Source organism: Nelumbo nucifera, chromosome 2 (assembly GCF_055504915.1).
Source record: "Nelumbo nucifera cultivar China Antique chromosome 2, China Antique-T2T, whole genome shotgun sequence".
In the NCBI taxonomy this organism is placed as follows: Eukaryota; Viridiplantae; Streptophyta; class Magnoliopsida; order Proteales; family Nelumbonaceae; genus Nelumbo; species Nelumbo nucifera.
The window spans coordinates 98825717-98841902 of NC_142650.1; the positions used below are offsets into that span (position 1 = coordinate 98825717).

The 16186-nt window shown below is 44.6% G+C and overlaps 2 protein-coding genes and 3 non-coding genes across 5 annotated transcripts; 2 read left to right on the plus strand and 3 right to left on the minus strand.

The window, feature by feature from the left end:
- Positions 1–2059: 2059 nt before the first annotated feature.
- On the plus strand, positions 2060–3491 carry LOC104606351 (uncharacterized). The gene is made up of 2 exons (XM_010271496.1): positions 2060–2692; positions 2964–3491. The coding sequence occupies exons 1-2, from the start codon at positions 2060–2062 to the stop codon at positions 3489–3491; spliced, it is 1161 nt and encodes a 386-aa protein (XP_010269798.1).
- A 400-nt stretch (positions 3492–3891) lies between these two features.
- LOC148802601 (uncharacterized) lies at positions 3892–4434 on the plus strand. Its single transcript, XM_088897943.1, has one exon. It carries the CDS (start codon positions 3892–3894, stop codon positions 4432–4434), a length of 543 nt encoding a protein of 180 aa, XP_088754069.1.
- A 9139-nt stretch (positions 4435–13573) lies between these two features.
- On the minus strand, positions 13574–13645 carry TRNAC-GCA (transfer RNA cysteine (anticodon GCA)). The gene has a single exon. It is a non-coding gene; the product is annotated as a tRNA-Cys (tRNA).
- A 623-nt stretch (positions 13646–14268) lies between these two features.
- Positions 14269–14340, minus strand: TRNAC-GCA (transfer RNA cysteine (anticodon GCA)). The gene has a single exon. It is a non-coding gene; the product is annotated as a tRNA-Cys (tRNA).
- Positions 14341–15479: 1139 nt separating this feature from the next.
- Positions 15480–15551, minus strand: TRNAC-GCA (transfer RNA cysteine (anticodon GCA)). The gene has a single exon. It is a non-coding gene; the product is annotated as a tRNA-Cys (tRNA).
- Between the last annotated feature and the right edge of the window lie 635 nt (positions 15552–16186).

A 16186-nucleotide genomic window follows, 5' to 3' on the forward strand; every position in this document is an offset into this window, starting at 1 on the left:
GGCCTTTGACACCTCTGTCCTTGCAGGACCTCTTTCAGATCCTTCGCACACTGTACTCGGTGCCAGTCTTTGGCTCCTACAGTATTCGAAGAAGACCTTCTGCCTCGGAGACAGTCCTCGGCCTCGACTTCCCCTCCTCCAAACCTTCAGAGCCTCTACCATCTTCATCGAAGTTTGAGAGCAAAATTACCTTCTTGTCCTCACCAATCCGAGCATCAACAATTGGCGCCTTCTATGGGAACGTTGCTAAGACAATCTCCTAAAGCATTAAGAACTAAACACCTTCCCATCTTCAAACACCATGGTACGGAGAGCCAAGAACACTCAGAACCTGGTTACAAATGAGCAATTCCAGGCGGTCCTCAATCCTTTGGAATACTTAACACAACGCATGGAGCAAGCATGCCCCTAGATAGGAGGTCGCCCTCGAGGCGACCGCCCCGCTGGGGTGTTTGAACATCAGGGTCAGCGCGAGCAGACTGAACTACCAGCCCTTGGCCGAGCCAATACTCGGCAGGTAGAGCCCTCTGAGTTGGGTAGTAGCCGACCCCTCAACCCACCTCGGAGGAACGAAAGGCCTCACAGCCGAAGGGAGGAAGAACCAGTGGTGTCCGAAGACAACCACTAGCCCTTCGAGCAACATCACCATGGCAGAAGGGACAACACCCGAGACAAAGGCGGGCGCTTCGGCCATCACAACGCCCATTCCAAGGCCGAGGACTGATGCCACATCTCCGTCACGAAGGCGGGAGACGCGTGGTCCCGCCTTGGAACACTGGAGTCCGAGTCGGCCACCACCGTGTCCGCGAAGACAAAGGGGGGGCACAAGCTCCTGCCAACCCTCGTATCACTGAGCTCGGGGCCGTCAGGGATGAGATCTGACAAGTTCACAAAAGCCGAGCTGATGCCTTGATCGACCAAAGCAATCAGACGGGGAGGATGGGCGTCTTCACCCCAGACATCATTTCAGAACCTCTCCCCCAACACTTCAAGGCTCACACGTTGGAGACGTACAATGGGAGCTCCAACCCCGATGACCACCTAGAAGGTTTCAGAGCGCTCATGATACTCTATGGGTATTCTGACGCCTTGACATGCCGGACCTTCTAGGCCAATTTCAGCGAGGCAGATCGCCGTTGGTTCTCGAGCCTCCCACCTCAGTCAATCGGCTCATGGGAGCAGTTTACCAGCTTATTCCTTGCTCGTCTCATCAATAGTAGACGATGTCAAAAAAGTATGGTCTCGTTGATGTCAATCAAGCAGAAGCAGGGAGAAATCTTGCGGTCCTACATCGATCGCTTCAAAAAGGAAGAGCTCGAGGTTCGTGACCTCGACCCCATGGTCTCTATGCACGCCGCCATTAATGGGCTCCGCGTCGGCTCAACCCTCAAGTGCTCGGTTGCCAAGACCCCGCCATAGACGAAGTTGGAGTTCCTTAAGAAGGTCCAGAAGTATATTGCGGCTGAAGAGGCTTCGACTGGGGACCATCAAGAAAGGGAAGCCGAGCGCCACAACGGGCCCCTTGAAAAGAAGAGGAAGGGTGGAGACAACCCCCACAACAACAACAACAACGACAAGGACAACAAGAAGCCACCGCCTTTGGCCTTGGCTTACAAGGAGTACACGCCACTTAACTCCACCTGTTCCCAGACACTAATGCAAATCGGGGAGGAGAAGTACATAAAGTGGCCTGAGAAGTTGAAAAGGAACCCCAGGAGAGAAAATCCCAAAAAATACTATAAGTACCACCATGGACTGGGCATGACACGGAGGACTGCTACGATCTCAAGAATGAAATAGAGCCCCTCATCCGTCGTGGGCACCTTTAGTCGTTCGTAGGAGGAGAGGCTGGCGCCTCATCCTCCCAGGAGCAATAGTAGCAGCACCAGCAAGTGGTAGGCATCATTGACGTCATCGTCGGGGGCATGGCCTCGGATGGAGCCTCGGCCTCGGGCCGCAAAGCCTACGCCAGGCAGTTGAAAGTCTAAGGCCAGCCCCGAAGAAGTAGAAGTACCCGGGTGCTTCAAAGGAACTGAGCTGTCTGAAGGCCCTCATCTTCATGGACGATGACCTGAAAGGGGTCACAGTCCCCCATGACGATGCCCTCGTGGTCGCAGCAATCATCACCAACCACAAGGTGAAGAAGATCCTAGTGGATAACGGCTCCTCGGTCAACATCCTCTTCTACGACACCTTCGAAAGGATGAAGCTCGCGCCCGAGCGGCTCCAGCCAGTTGATGTTCCCCTCGTCGGCTTCTCTGGTAGTGTCATCAGATCGAAGGGAAAGATCACCTTGCCCATCATGGTAGGGATTGAACCGGACCAGGTGACTTGGATGCATGAGTTCTTAGTAGTGAAGGTTGGCTCCCCCTACAACATAATAATGGGGAGGCCTACCCTTTACGTGCTGAGGGTAGCCATGTCTTTCTTCCACCTGGTCCTCAAATTCCCCACTGAGCACAGCGTTGGAGTTGTTCGTGGGAACCAGCAAATCGCCTGCCAGTGCTATGTGGCTATGCTAAAGGGCAAGAACAAGGAGGCCCTGTCATTGGAGGGTCTCAACCTCAGGGAGGAACCATCGAGCCGAGGCCAGCCGGTTGAGGACCTCGTCTCGGTTCCCCTGGATGAGGCAAACCCTAAGAAAGCAGTCCACGTTGGGTCCAACCTTCCCCCTAAATGCCTATCCGAACTGGTAAGTGTCCTCAGTACTTATGCCGACGTCTTTGCTTGGTCCGCCACTGATATGCCTAGAATTGACCCATTGGTCATTAATCATAGGTTGAGCGTGGACCCGAGCTCTAGGTTAGTTCGAAAAAAGAAGAGGAACTTTGCATCGGAGCGATGGGAGGCCATAGGAGAGGAAGTTGACAAGCTACTCGGCGCTGACTTCATCTGAGAGGTACACTACCCTAAACTAGTTAAAAAATGTGGTTTTGGTGATGAAAGCTAACGGTAAATGGCAGATCTATATTGACTTCATAGACCTTAACGGAGCCTGCCTGAAAGACAGTTTTCCTTTACCATGGATAGACCACCTCATCGACGCCACTGTAGGGTACGAGCTACTCAACTTCATGGATGCCTTTTCCGGATACAACCAAATAAAGATGCACCCTGAGGATGAGGAGAAGACCCCGTTCATCACCGAGCATGACACATATTGCTACAAAGTGATGCCGTTCGGACTCAAGAATGCGGGGGCCACCTACCAATGTCTTGTCAACAAGGTGTTTAAGAACCAGATGGGGAGGAACGTCGAAGCATATGTAGATGACATAGTAGTGAAGAGCCAGAAAGCCAAAGCACACACCTTGGACCTGGACGAAACCTTTGACACTTTACGCAAATTCAACATGAAGCTTAACCCAAACAAGTGTGCCTTCAATGTCACCTCGGGAAAATTCTTGGGTTTCTTCATCACCCAAAGAGACATTGAAACCAACCCGAACAAGATGCAGGCCATATTAGACATGGCGCCCCTCAGTCAATGAAGGAGACTCAAAGGCTCCCCAGCAGAATAGCTGCTCTCAACCACTTCATGTCGAAGTCTTTGACTGCTGCCTTCCCTTCTTCTGCGTCATCAAGAAGATGAAAGATTTCCAGTGGACAGAGGAATTCTAGCGCGCCTTCGACGAGCTAAAGCTATACCTCGCCTCACCTTCACTCCTCGCCCGACCGGCATCAAGAGAAACATTGTACTTATACTTTTCAGTGGGGGACAAAGCCATCAGCTCGGTCCTGGTAAAAGATGACAGAGTCTAGAGACCTATATACTATGTCAGCAAGGTTCTCTACGATGCCGAGACCAAGTACCCCAAAGTGAAGAAGTTAACCTTCACCCTCATTATCTCGACCAGAAAGCTTAGGTCGTATTTTCAAGCTCACACCATTATGGTTCTGACAAACCAACCCCTTAAGGTCGTCCTCGCCAAGCCTGAGACCTCGGGACACCTGCTCAAGTGTGCAGTCAAACTGTTTGAGTTTGACATCCAGTACCAGCTGAAGCCCACAATTAAAGTGCAAGCCTTGGCTGATTTTGTAATAGAATGCACCTTCAGTAGACCCCTCGGCCGACACCTCAAAGATGAACCAGAAGAGGCATGCTCGGCCGAGGAAGCCCATCCAGCATGGAGACTCTTTGTTGACGGTTCGTCCAACGCCAAAGGAAGGGGAGTGGGCCTCATCCTCCTCACCCCTGACAATGCTATCATAGAATACGCGTTGAGATTCAACTTCCCAGCATCCAACAACGAATCCAAGTACGAGGCCCTCCTCACGGGGTTACAACTCGCCAGGGATCTCAATTCCAAGCATATCAAAGTCTTCAGCGATTTGCAGTTGGTAGTGAATCAAGTCAACGGTGAGTACAAGGCCAGAGAACAAAGTATGGCGAAGTACCTCACCAAAGTTCAAGAGCTAGCCCGCCACTTCTAGTGCTCTTCCCTGCAACAAGTACGCGAGTCGAGAATGCAAGAGCCGACACCCTCTCTAAGCTGGCAAGTACCTTGGACGCAACACTCGATCGCACTATCCGCATGGAGAAGCTACCTCGGCCCTCTATAGAAGAAACCCAAGTACTCCTGCTAGAGGCCGAACCATCTTGGATGGACCTCATCATCGACTTCCTACTGACAGGATGACTGCTCGATGATAGGAATGAAGTTAGACGACTCCAATGTCAGGCATCACACTATACTTTTCTAGAGGGAAAGTTGTATAGGAGATCCTTCACCTTGACTCACCTTTGATGCCTCCATCAGGAGGAGGGTGAATACGTGATCCGAGAAATTCACAAAGGCATCTACGGTAACCACCTTGGCGGTCGAGCCCTAGCCCAAAAAAACTAAGGAAGGGGTACTTCTAGCCAACTCTTCACAAGGATGCAACCAAGCTAGTACGATGGTGCGATCAATGTCAGAGACATGCTAACCTCTGCCATCAACCAGCCACAACCCTTTAAGCTCTCAGCAATCCCTAGCCCTTTGCCAAGTGGGGGATGGACTTCCTTGTCCCCTTTCCTCAAGCAACGGGGGGTAGGAAATACCTCGTCGTCGCTATGGACTACTTCACCAAGTGGGTAGAAGTCGAACCCTTGGCTACCATTATAGCTCAAGCAGTTCAGAGCTTCTTTTGGAAAAATGTTATTTGTCGCTTTGGCCTCCCCCACATGCTAGTCACCGACAATGGGAAGAAATTTGATGACGCTAAGTTCCAGGAGTGGTGTGCCTCCCTCGACATCAAGTAACAATACACCTCGGTTGGACACCCCCAAACAAATGGCCTAGTCGAGGTCACCAGTAGGATAATCTTGGATGGACTGTATACCAGAATAGACCTAGCCAAAGGCTTGTTGGAGGATGAGCTAAACAGTGTCCTCTGGGCATACCGAACCACACCTCAGACGGCCACGGGAGAGACCTCGTTCGGCCTGACCTACGGTATAGAAGCAGTTATCCCAACAAAGATCGACCAGCCGATGCTCTGAACTAAAGCATAAAGTGAAGTTGAGAACAATGAGGCACTTAGAGCAAACCTGCATCTACTGGAAGAAGCCCAAGAGTAGGCACAGATTAGGGTGGTTGCCTACCAGCAACGAGTGGCCTGTTACTACAACTTGAAAGTGAAAGAAAGGCACTACCAAGAGGGAGACCTCGTCCTCAGGAAGGTGATGGTCCCCGAACCTGGAGTAGGAAAGCTGGGCCTCAACTGGGAAGGCCCCTACAGGATCAGGCAAGTCATCGGCCCCGACACCTTTCCTTTTGAACATTTAGATGGAAGACCCATCCCTCAGACATGAAACTCAAAGAACCTTTGGATGTACTACAGATGAGTGTAATTTTTTGATGAAGTAATGAATGAATGAAGCAAAGTTCCTCTTCAGCTCAAAACTTAACACATGGTCTCACTAAGTCTCTAAGACCCCTCGACTTCGCAAGTGGTCGATACTTACAGCCTCTCCCAAGGACCATGCACTCGTGTCAAACCGTCGCCATGACATATTACTAATAGCGAACACCCTAACACTTCATCAGATTACCCCAAGACGACTGAGGCCTCGCATGCCTCACTGCCTGCCTCAGCAACCAATGGCCTCTTGGTCTTATACACAGCGCGATTAACTAAAGGCGGCAACCCCGACTAACTCAGTGGTTCGCCTTAGCCTGAGACCCCGACCTCCTCAAAGCGTCATCTCGGCTTTGCCTAAGAAACCACGAGAGGAAGGGAGCTAGACAAGCTTCAGCTCTACCTCGGCCTCTCCCCCACATTTTAGTAGGCCACCTTGGCTTTGCCTAAGTGAACACTTAGAAGGAATTAGGCCAGGTGAGCCGCACTTCAGTTGTGCAGCTCTACCTCGACCTCTCCCACCTAACAACCTAAGGCGTGCGTATAACGAGCCAGTATAAGCAACTTTTTGTGTGTGCCCTGTGGTCTCATCGTTGGAAGGGGCAGGGACCCCTCAGCGAAGAAAAAAAAAGAAAGAAGAAAGAAAGGGAGAACACAATGCACAAAACAAAAGGAGCACAATGTACAAAAAGAATGCATGATTTTTTTTCATTAACTTCAAGTATTGAGCCTTTACAAAAAAGTTTTACGGCCTCTTAGGCCGAACATATTTACAATCACAAAAAAAAGAGAGAAAAAGCAGAGAAGGCCAAAAGAGCCCCACTAAGCATCACCACCGGCCGGAGGAGGGGGTGTAGAGACCTTGACACCTTCAGAAGCCTCATCAACAATCGCAACTGAAGCCGAAGGAGAGTGAGGTATTACCTTTAGCCCATCAACATCAAACTCGGGCATCACTTGTTGGACGACCCTCATAGTGTCCTTGATCCCGTCCAGGTAACTCGCAGAAGCATACTTGGCGAGGACATTCTAGTACTCGGTAGAGAGCTTGAAAGCCTCAACCGCTTCGGCTACCCACCTCTCGACCTCAAACGCCCGCCTGTCCACCTTGACCGCCCGTTTCTTAGCCTTAGCTGCCCGCTTGTCCGCCTCGACTGCTCGTTCCTCGGCCCACCTCTCTCCGATTGGACTCTATGGAGAGGCTGTTGAGACGATCCCTCTCCTCCTCAAATGTCTTTAGTGCCTCTTGTAGCTTGTCGAGGTGAGCCTTCACAGCCTTCAGGTCGTCCTCCAAGGCCACTAGGAGCTGCTGCTCGTCCTTGTGGGCAGCCCTAAACTTGTCTCAGTTGCTCTTGGCGGTGGCAACCTTTACTTGGATCTTCTCGTTAATCTTCTCTAAGCATTCCAAGGTGAGGCCCATTCGATCTCCTAGGTTGATGAAGTGGTGGTAGACCGGCATCAAGTGCCATCAATAATGCCACAAAAAAATGGGGAAATCACGAAGAGAAAAGGGCAAGGAATGTACCTCGTCCACGTGGTAGAGTCCCTTGTTGTAAACAAATTGGGGGTCACTCTGCATCATCTCGAAGAGATCCCTCGGCAGAATCACCCCGCTCATCAAGGCCTTCCCGACCCCCTTCTCTGTAATAGAATCCCCCTCGTAGATGGACCACTAGGGTGGAAAACTTTTGTGGGCTGCCCGGCCTCTTCGGCAACCCCCAACAAGGCGCTCTTGATGAGCCACCTTCATCGACGGCTGCCCCTTTGGTGTTCCCTTGGTGGGCCTCTTCTTCCCAGCCTCGACTGCAAGAACCGACCTCATCTGACTGGCTTCGACCCCTTCTACGGGCTCCTTCACACGATCTATCGACCTCTTATTGCCTTCGACTGCCGACTTCCTATCGTCTTCGGCCCCTAGCCTCTTGCCCTTGTCCCCTTGGTTGACAGGGACATGTTGTGCATTTCCCCTCAATGGAGGGGCGGTAATCCGGTCGTTCCTTACAGGCTTTCCCTCGACCAAGCCCTTCGGAGTTTGCTATCCGGCCTTCTTCTAAGCCTAAGCCCTCTGCTTGCCCCATGCCTTCTCTAACAAGAGCTTCTTGATGTCCATGGGTACCTCTGCAAATAAACAAGAAGGTGTTAGTACAGCAAGCCAAAGACAAAGGGAACGTGTTAAAGAAAAAAAACTACAACACCTCTCCTACCAAGTGGACCAGGACTGAGCCCCGCGAACACCAGCGGGAGCTCCTCCTCCACCAAGGGCTGGTGTCAAACTCTCCACAGCACGAGTAGGTGAGCTAGATCAGCAGCCTCCTCGTCCCGAAGCAGGGGGGCACTCTTGTCCACCGTCAAGCAAGCCTCTCCCCATCCCGAATTGAAAGACCAACCCTCGGGGCAAGATAGGAAGAAGAACTTACTCTTCCAATTGTGGATGGACGAAGGGTTGTCTACGGACTTATTCCTACGGGGTTGGAAATAGTAGATACCAGCCTCGGAAGTATGCTTCCTCGGCACCAACATAGCTCGGAAGAGCTTCGGCATCAGCTCCACCCCCTGAAGTTGAGCCACCACCAGCATGGCAACCATGGTCCTAAGAGCGTTGGGTACTAATTGGCTGAGGGTGATCCCATGCCACCTCAACAACTTGGAAATTAGAGGGTGAAGGGGAAATCTAAGGCCGAAATGGAGGAAGTGTTGGTAGACGCAGATCTCCCCCTCCTCGGGAGTCCATGGCCGGTCACCTACATCGGGCACCCTAACGGTGTAAGTCCGAGGTATGAAGTACTGCCTATCCAGGGAGTTAATCTGATTTACATCTAGAGAATTGTCGAACTCCGAACACAAAAGATCAGCCCTGGCCGCCCCTTGGGAAGCACTTTCGGCCACCATCCCTGGGGCGCGATTTGGGGTCTCCTCCCCTCGGCTTGGGGGGGAACCCTTCGGCTCCCTCGATGTCATTGATGCGGCGCTCTCACAGGGAGGGTCACTTCCTCAGCGGCTACCCTCGGCGGCTACCCTCGGCACCCCCAGAGGCTATCCTCTCCTTTAGCACCATCACCTCCCACCGAGGGGGGACGACTACCGAGGAACTTGGGGAAGAAGGGAATGAAGTCGAAGGAGAACTCCCTTCCAAGCTAATCGGAAGCTCATAGCACTCAGGGCTAGAAACAAAATGAGACATGGTGAAAAGAATTACCTAAAGATGAAGGGAAGGAGGAAGACAAGTTGTGCTAGAAAATCGAAGCTCTGGGAGCAATGGTTCACTCGAATGCGAGGTTGCCTAGAGACAAATGATGGAGAAAAATTGACACTAAGGCCCCTATTTAAAGAAGAATGAACGGCCCAGATCTCGTCGAAACCAACGACTAAGAAACCTTTCCTTCCACAACCCAACCGCAGCACGCCACTCGGTGCCCAACCTCGGAAGATGAAACGATGCCCATGCAACGGCTCAGATCGCGACAGATCCAATGGCTGCGGGGACCTCCGCATCAGCAAGACAAATGCATTGTATCCCTAGCCGCGCACCCTCGGAAGATGAAATGACATCCCAGGCAAACCAATGGACCCGGTCACCATGACCCGCCAGTTTGGGCCCTTTAACCCAGCGAATGCGCACACCAGCCTACCCAGAAGGCCGTTTCGCATACGGTAGTCTCACCTGGTCTTTGAATCCGTGTTGGGCACGGTCCCCACGTGCCATCCCGAGATGCCAGCGCAACATGCACCTTCGAGCCGTTAGTACGAGAAGGCATGGGCTCGGCTCTCTCAAGGCCCTGCCGCTTGACCTTCCTAGATGGTCGAAGCGCGCTAGGAACCTTGTTCCCCGCTCGCGAAAGACGAAGCGAGCGAAGGCACGAGAAATTCGACGCCTTTGCAGGGTACCCCCTAGTCCCAGGCCCACTAGCGCCCACCATTGCTACTCCCCTTGGTTAAAGCCAAAGTCTCTACCTCGGCCTCAGGAGTGGTGGGCAAGTGATGTAGGGTAACCTGGCCCAACCGACGGATGCTAGCCATGGTCTCGGTCCAGCACGGCGGGGTCTACCTTGCTCCCCTCATACAGAGCCAATAGTGGAGCGCCCTAGTGTCCCCACTTCTCCCGCTGACCGCCCTCATACAGACCTCATCGGGGGCGTCCATCTCCACCAACCTCCAGGCAGTTCAAGTATAAATACGGGGTACCCCCCTCCAGGTAAAGGATCCTGTGAATACTAGCTCTAACTCAAAACTTAAGTGAAGGACCTTACCTCCTGGGAGCCTAGTGCATACGGGCACCCTCTTCAGAGCCCTCGTTTGCACCAGATCCCTCTCTTCAACCCCCGTATTATCTTGACCATCGGAGTCCTCGCCTCGGGTACCCAACCGAGGTCTCTGACACCTCTGTCCTTGCAGGACCTCCATCGGATCCCTTGCACACCGTACTCAGTGCTAGCCTTCGACTCCTACAGTATCCGAAGAAGACCTTCCGCCTCGGAGACAGTCCTCGGCCTCGGCTTCCCCTTTTCTAGACCTTCAGAGCCTCGACCATCTCCACCGAAGCTTGGGAGTGAAATTACCTTGTTGTCCTCAGCCAATCCAAGCATCAACATTTCTTATTGCTCTTTGAGCTAGGAATCTATTAGAATTTCACACTTGATTTAACTGAATATTTTATCTACATATAAAAAGGTCATAACTCAATGTTGGTCCCAACTCCCAACTATCCAAGGTCTCGGGATGGATGGACCGATCAAACGATCAAGGTTCAAAGTATCAATATGTTTGTTTCCTTGTCTAGAAGAAAAGAGAAAAGACGTATTGAAATATACAATATGCAAAATTTGTATATATGTTCAAAAAAAGGCAATACTCATTGATTTAAGGGAGCATTTGTCAAGTCTTTATGTATGGATTTTAGGGTTTTTCAAAGTTTGGAAGACCAATTAACCAACTTTTGGTTCATTTGGCAATGAAGGACAGGAACCTGAAAAGACCAATGCCCTAAAATGTTCATGGAAGCCCAAAATGATAAAAAAATCTAGAAGCTTCAAGTGAAGCTTCCTATTTTTCTTGTGCCTATGATCTTTTGTTTAACAATTGCTCAATAGACCATAGAAGATTAGGATACTTACCAAACGGTCCTCATCTTTAAAGACAATTCCAAAAGTTCATTACATCTTTTGACCATTTGGGCTGTCGGAAAATCTTCTTAAAAAGATTTGCCAAACAGTACCTGATTTTTTAGGCCTCATTTATTTTCTAGGAAGTAGGGATAGATAAGTTGGTAGGTCCCATGGAAAAGAAATAAACCCATGTTCGTTTTCAGATATTAGTAGGTCCTGTGAAAAGTAACAATTTCCAAGCGACTCATTTACCTAGGAAAGAAATACTCTCCTCATACTTGAATAAATTAATTACCCATATGCATCGAAAATTGCTAATAGGTGATGTTATAATATTATTCTTTTATAATGTCACCTTTTTTTTTGGATAATTCAGTTATTGTACACCTCTACTTGGGGAATAAAAGAAAACACTAACAATCGCCCTTCTCTAGATAGGAAACACTTGCCCAGATAAAGTGTATTATTTACCTAGATAAATCATTTATCGTAAACAAGGCCTCGTAATTTAGTGGTTGAGACAATACATCTCTAGCCTCTAAGAAGGGTATTATCCTTCAAAAATGGCCAATATCAATAACTCTCCTATTTAATATATTGTTGAACCTTGGACTTGGACTGAATACAATCCTTAATCCTTGCTTTTTCTCATAAAATGACCACTCTTAGATCGGAAGGCTCAGTTTGAAAAGAACACAAATGCAAATGCAAAGATATACAATGCAAAACCTTGTATATTGTATTCTACCTAGTTTGCCTAAACTTTTTACCTACATACACAAAATTACTTTTGTGCCTTTCAACTTGAAACTGAAACAAGGCAACTTTAGGAGATGTATCGGGATATGCCTTGGAAACACATGCATATTGGAGAAAAATTATGATACACATAGATACGCATGGAAGCACCATAAATATTTTAATAAATCATAAAAATACATCAATAACACTAAATATAAGACCTCAATGAGGTATATGTATATTAAATTAATATACTTGAATGGTTTTATGAAGAAATACAGTGTAGTTAATTATAACTTCATTAAAAAAATATGCTTAACTATAATTTACAAATTATAATTCTTATGTTTTATGTGATGGGAAAAACCCAACTCTCCTATCCAATCATAAAACATGCATAGACACAAATTCTAAGTGAAATATAATTAGTAATTATTTTTATTTTCAAATATTATAATAAATAAACATTGTACAATATATTCAAAAAATAGTTATTAAAGAAGAAATTTCAATTGTTCTATGGATATGATAGATAAATCCATAAATCTAAAACATATTAAGTCTTTATAGGTAGAGAGAAAAAAATTACATTTTCAAGTTTTTTGTTAATTTATATTTTCCTCAAATATCTTCATGAAATTTCCATAGATCTACTCATAACACACAAAAAAAATGTGATTTTGAATGTAAGAAATGTAAATCAACATAGATTTAAACATTCAAGGAAAAAATCATAAGATATTATAAAAAATTGAAAAACTTACCTGTTTTTGCCATATTTTTTCAAAATTTGAAAAATCTTCAAAAAAAGTTAATAAATCATAAAAATCATAAGATACGCATGGAAGCACTATAAATATTTTAATAAATAAAAATACTAAATATAAGACCACAATGATGTATATGTACATTAAATTAATATACTTAAATGGTTTTATGAAGAAATACAGTGTAGTTGATTATAATTTTATTAAAAAAACTATGCTTAACTATAATTTATAAATTATAATTCTTAAGTTTTATGTGATGGGAAAAACCCAACTCTCCTATCGAATCATAAAACATGCATGGGCACAACTTCTAAGTGAAAATATAATTAATAATTATTTATTATTTAAATAATAATTATTTATTTTTGTTTTCAAATATTATAATTAATAAATAAGCATTATACAATATATTCAAAAAATAGTTATTAAAGAAGAAATTTCAATTGTTCTATGGATATGATAGATAAATCCATAGATCTAAAACATATTAAGTCTTTATAGGTAGAGAAAAAAATTATATTTTCAAATTTTTTGTTAATTTATATTTTCCTCAAATATCTTCATGAAATTTCCATAGATCTACTCATGATACAAAAAAAATGTGATTTTGAATGTAAGAAATGTAGATCAATATAGATTTAAACATTCAAGGAAAAAATATAAGATATTATAAAAAATTGAAAAACTTACCTATTTTGGTCATATTTTTTCAAAATTTGAAAAATCTCCAAAAAAATTAACAATTTACGTTTGTTTCTTTCAATTTTTTGCATATCTAGCACTTTAGGAATGAGGCTTGCAGTTTTAAAGTCATTTGGGGGTGAAAGAAGACTTATTTCATGGGAAATAAACTTGTTTTCTCCTTTATTTTTTTTAGTTTTTGACCTTATCTTTTTCGTAGTGTATCAGTCCAATACACTACAAATACGTCTCAATACAACATCCCCGCTACAATCCAATACGGTAGCAAAAAATGATACAGTTGATTTTCCACTGTATCTCATATCAAATTTTTAAAGATACAATAAGATATGAAATTTGAAGCTGATCACTAAATCCATCTCCTAACCAAAGCAAGAGAAATATTAAAAAAACTCATCGAACATGAGAAAAGAGAGGGCCCAACCGGGTTTGAATCAGTGACCTCTTGATCTGCAATCAAATGCTCTACCACTGAGCTATGAACCCCAACTACTATTGAAATCTTATAGAATTATTTCCAAATTTTTTGTTAATTTATATTTTCCTCAAATATCTTCATGAAATTTCCATAGATCTGCTCGTGATACAAAAAAAATGTGATTTTGAATGTAAGAAATGTAGATCAATATAAATTTGAACATTCAAGGAAAAATCATAAGATATTGTTAAAAAATGAAAAAATTACCTAATTTTGCCATATTTTTTCAAAATTTGAAAAATCTCCAAAAAATTAACAATCCATGCTTGTTTTTGCAAATTTGTGCATATCTAGCACTTTAGGAATGAGCCTTACAGTTTTAGAGTCATTTGGGGGTGAAAGAAGACTTATTTCATAGGAAATAAGCTTGTTTTCCCCCTTTATTTTTTTTTCAGTTTTGACCATATCTTTTTTCGTAGCATATCAGTCAATACACTACAAATACGTCTCAATACAACACCCCGCTACAATCCAATACGGTAGAAAAAAATGATACAATTGATTTTCCACCGTATCTCGTATCAATTTTTTAAAGATACAATAAGATATGAAATTTGAAACTGATCACTAAATCCATCTCCTAACCAAACAGAGAAAATTAAAAAAAACTTCATCCAGCATGAGAAAAGAAAGGGTCCAACCGGGTTCGAACCGGTGACCTCTTGATCTGCAGTCAAATGCTCTACCACTGAGCTATAGACCCCAACTGCTATTGAAACCTTATAGAATTATTTTCATGTATTTTGATCAGGTTACGGTCCGGGTCTACTGTTAATTGTATATAACTCTTTGCCAACCCAAGAATTTGTCAGCATATGCAATTACCCTAATTTTGTCTTTCAAGCTCCAACTTGAAACCGAGAGAAAATTTATGTAAAGAGTGAGAACTTCTTCTCTCATTTATTTCCCTCTGGGATGACCGGATGATTGGATGATTAACCAAACCTAAAACCTAACATGCATCTCTTTACATGGGGTTCTGAATTTGAGTAGCTAAATCCATCTCCTAAACAATTAAGGTCCCATTTGGTTCGTGGGAATATGAGTCTGGAATTGGAATTGAGATGGCCCATTCCAATTCTAACTATTTGGTTGGACAGAATTGGGCAGTCCCTTATTTGAGGGAATGATCATTCCCTCCCCTCCCTTGAGAATGAAATCCATTCCAATTTCTGTTCCTATCTGAATCAAACAGATCATAGAAATAGATCATTCCGATTTTGATTCTGAGTACAAACCAAATGGATCCTAAATAGAACCAAAAAGATCCGATCCAAATATATTCCAGGGGTCTTATATATATATATATATATATATATATATATATATATAATAAAGCTAGTTCTAAGTTATTTGACGAGTGAGTGCGACAGTAGAATGTGCCAAGGAACCATTAACCAAGTATATGTATGGCATTGATGCTGCAGTTGCAGCTGCTGATGTGTGGCTTGGAGCACCGTTTTTTCAGAAAATGGTGCCTTTTTTTTTTGTTTGGAATCATTGCTGCCAAGTAGGGCATTTCCTGGAGCAACAATAACTTTTTCTGTTTGGTACTAATGCTCCAGGAAACGTTTTCTGCACTTTTATCTATTATCCACTGCCACATCACTGCCTCTGCAGCTCCGGGAAACGCCAAATCAGGAAGGCATGACTTGGAACACCGTTTTCTATTGAAAAACAGTTCCAAACAGAAGGCTGTTTTATAGAACACAATTTTTTCCTACATGGCGCTGATGTGGCACCATTTTCTGGTTCCAAATAGACGCCAAATCAAGAGAAATATTAAAGAAGGGAACTAATTAAAGGAGAATTGTTAGAAAAAATAAATAAAACATGAAAATAAGGGCCCAACCAGGTTCGAACCGGTGACCTCTTGATCTGCAGTCAAATGCTTTACCACTGAGCTATGGACCCATTTGGTGTTGAAATGTTACGCGATTAATTATTTTAATTGGACCTGAGAGCAGAAGGTTTATGACAATAATCAATGAGAACCTCTATCCCCTTTCTTTTAGAGCTATGGACCCAATATAATGCAATCAAATGCTCTACCACAGGGTACTCAATTGTATCTTTTTTTATGGCATTACTTCTGGGGATTATTGACAATAACCTGATACCAACATGTCCCAGTAGTAGCCTAATAGGTTATTGGCCAAACCTATCTCCTCAAGTCTAAAAATTGGTTGATTCTGCTTAATTGTTATTTCTTTAATTAAGTAGAATCAATTGCTCTCATGGCCACGGATTTTGACAACCAATTGTTCAAGGTCTATGATATTGATTTGTAGTGTTCTTTCAGTTGCTACTTTTTTTTATAACCTTTCATTCAGTTGTTACTTGCTACAGCTTTTTTTTTTTTTTTGTAGTGTAATTTTATTTTCACTTGTACAAATGCATGAAAGTGCAAATGAAAGAAAAAATGTAAATTTTGGTTTAATTTTATTTTGGATTTTAAGTCTTATTTTACTTCATTATTAATGCAACCAAACAAAATAAAATAAAATTTAAAACAAAAATAAATCAAAATGTACAGCCAAATCATTTGC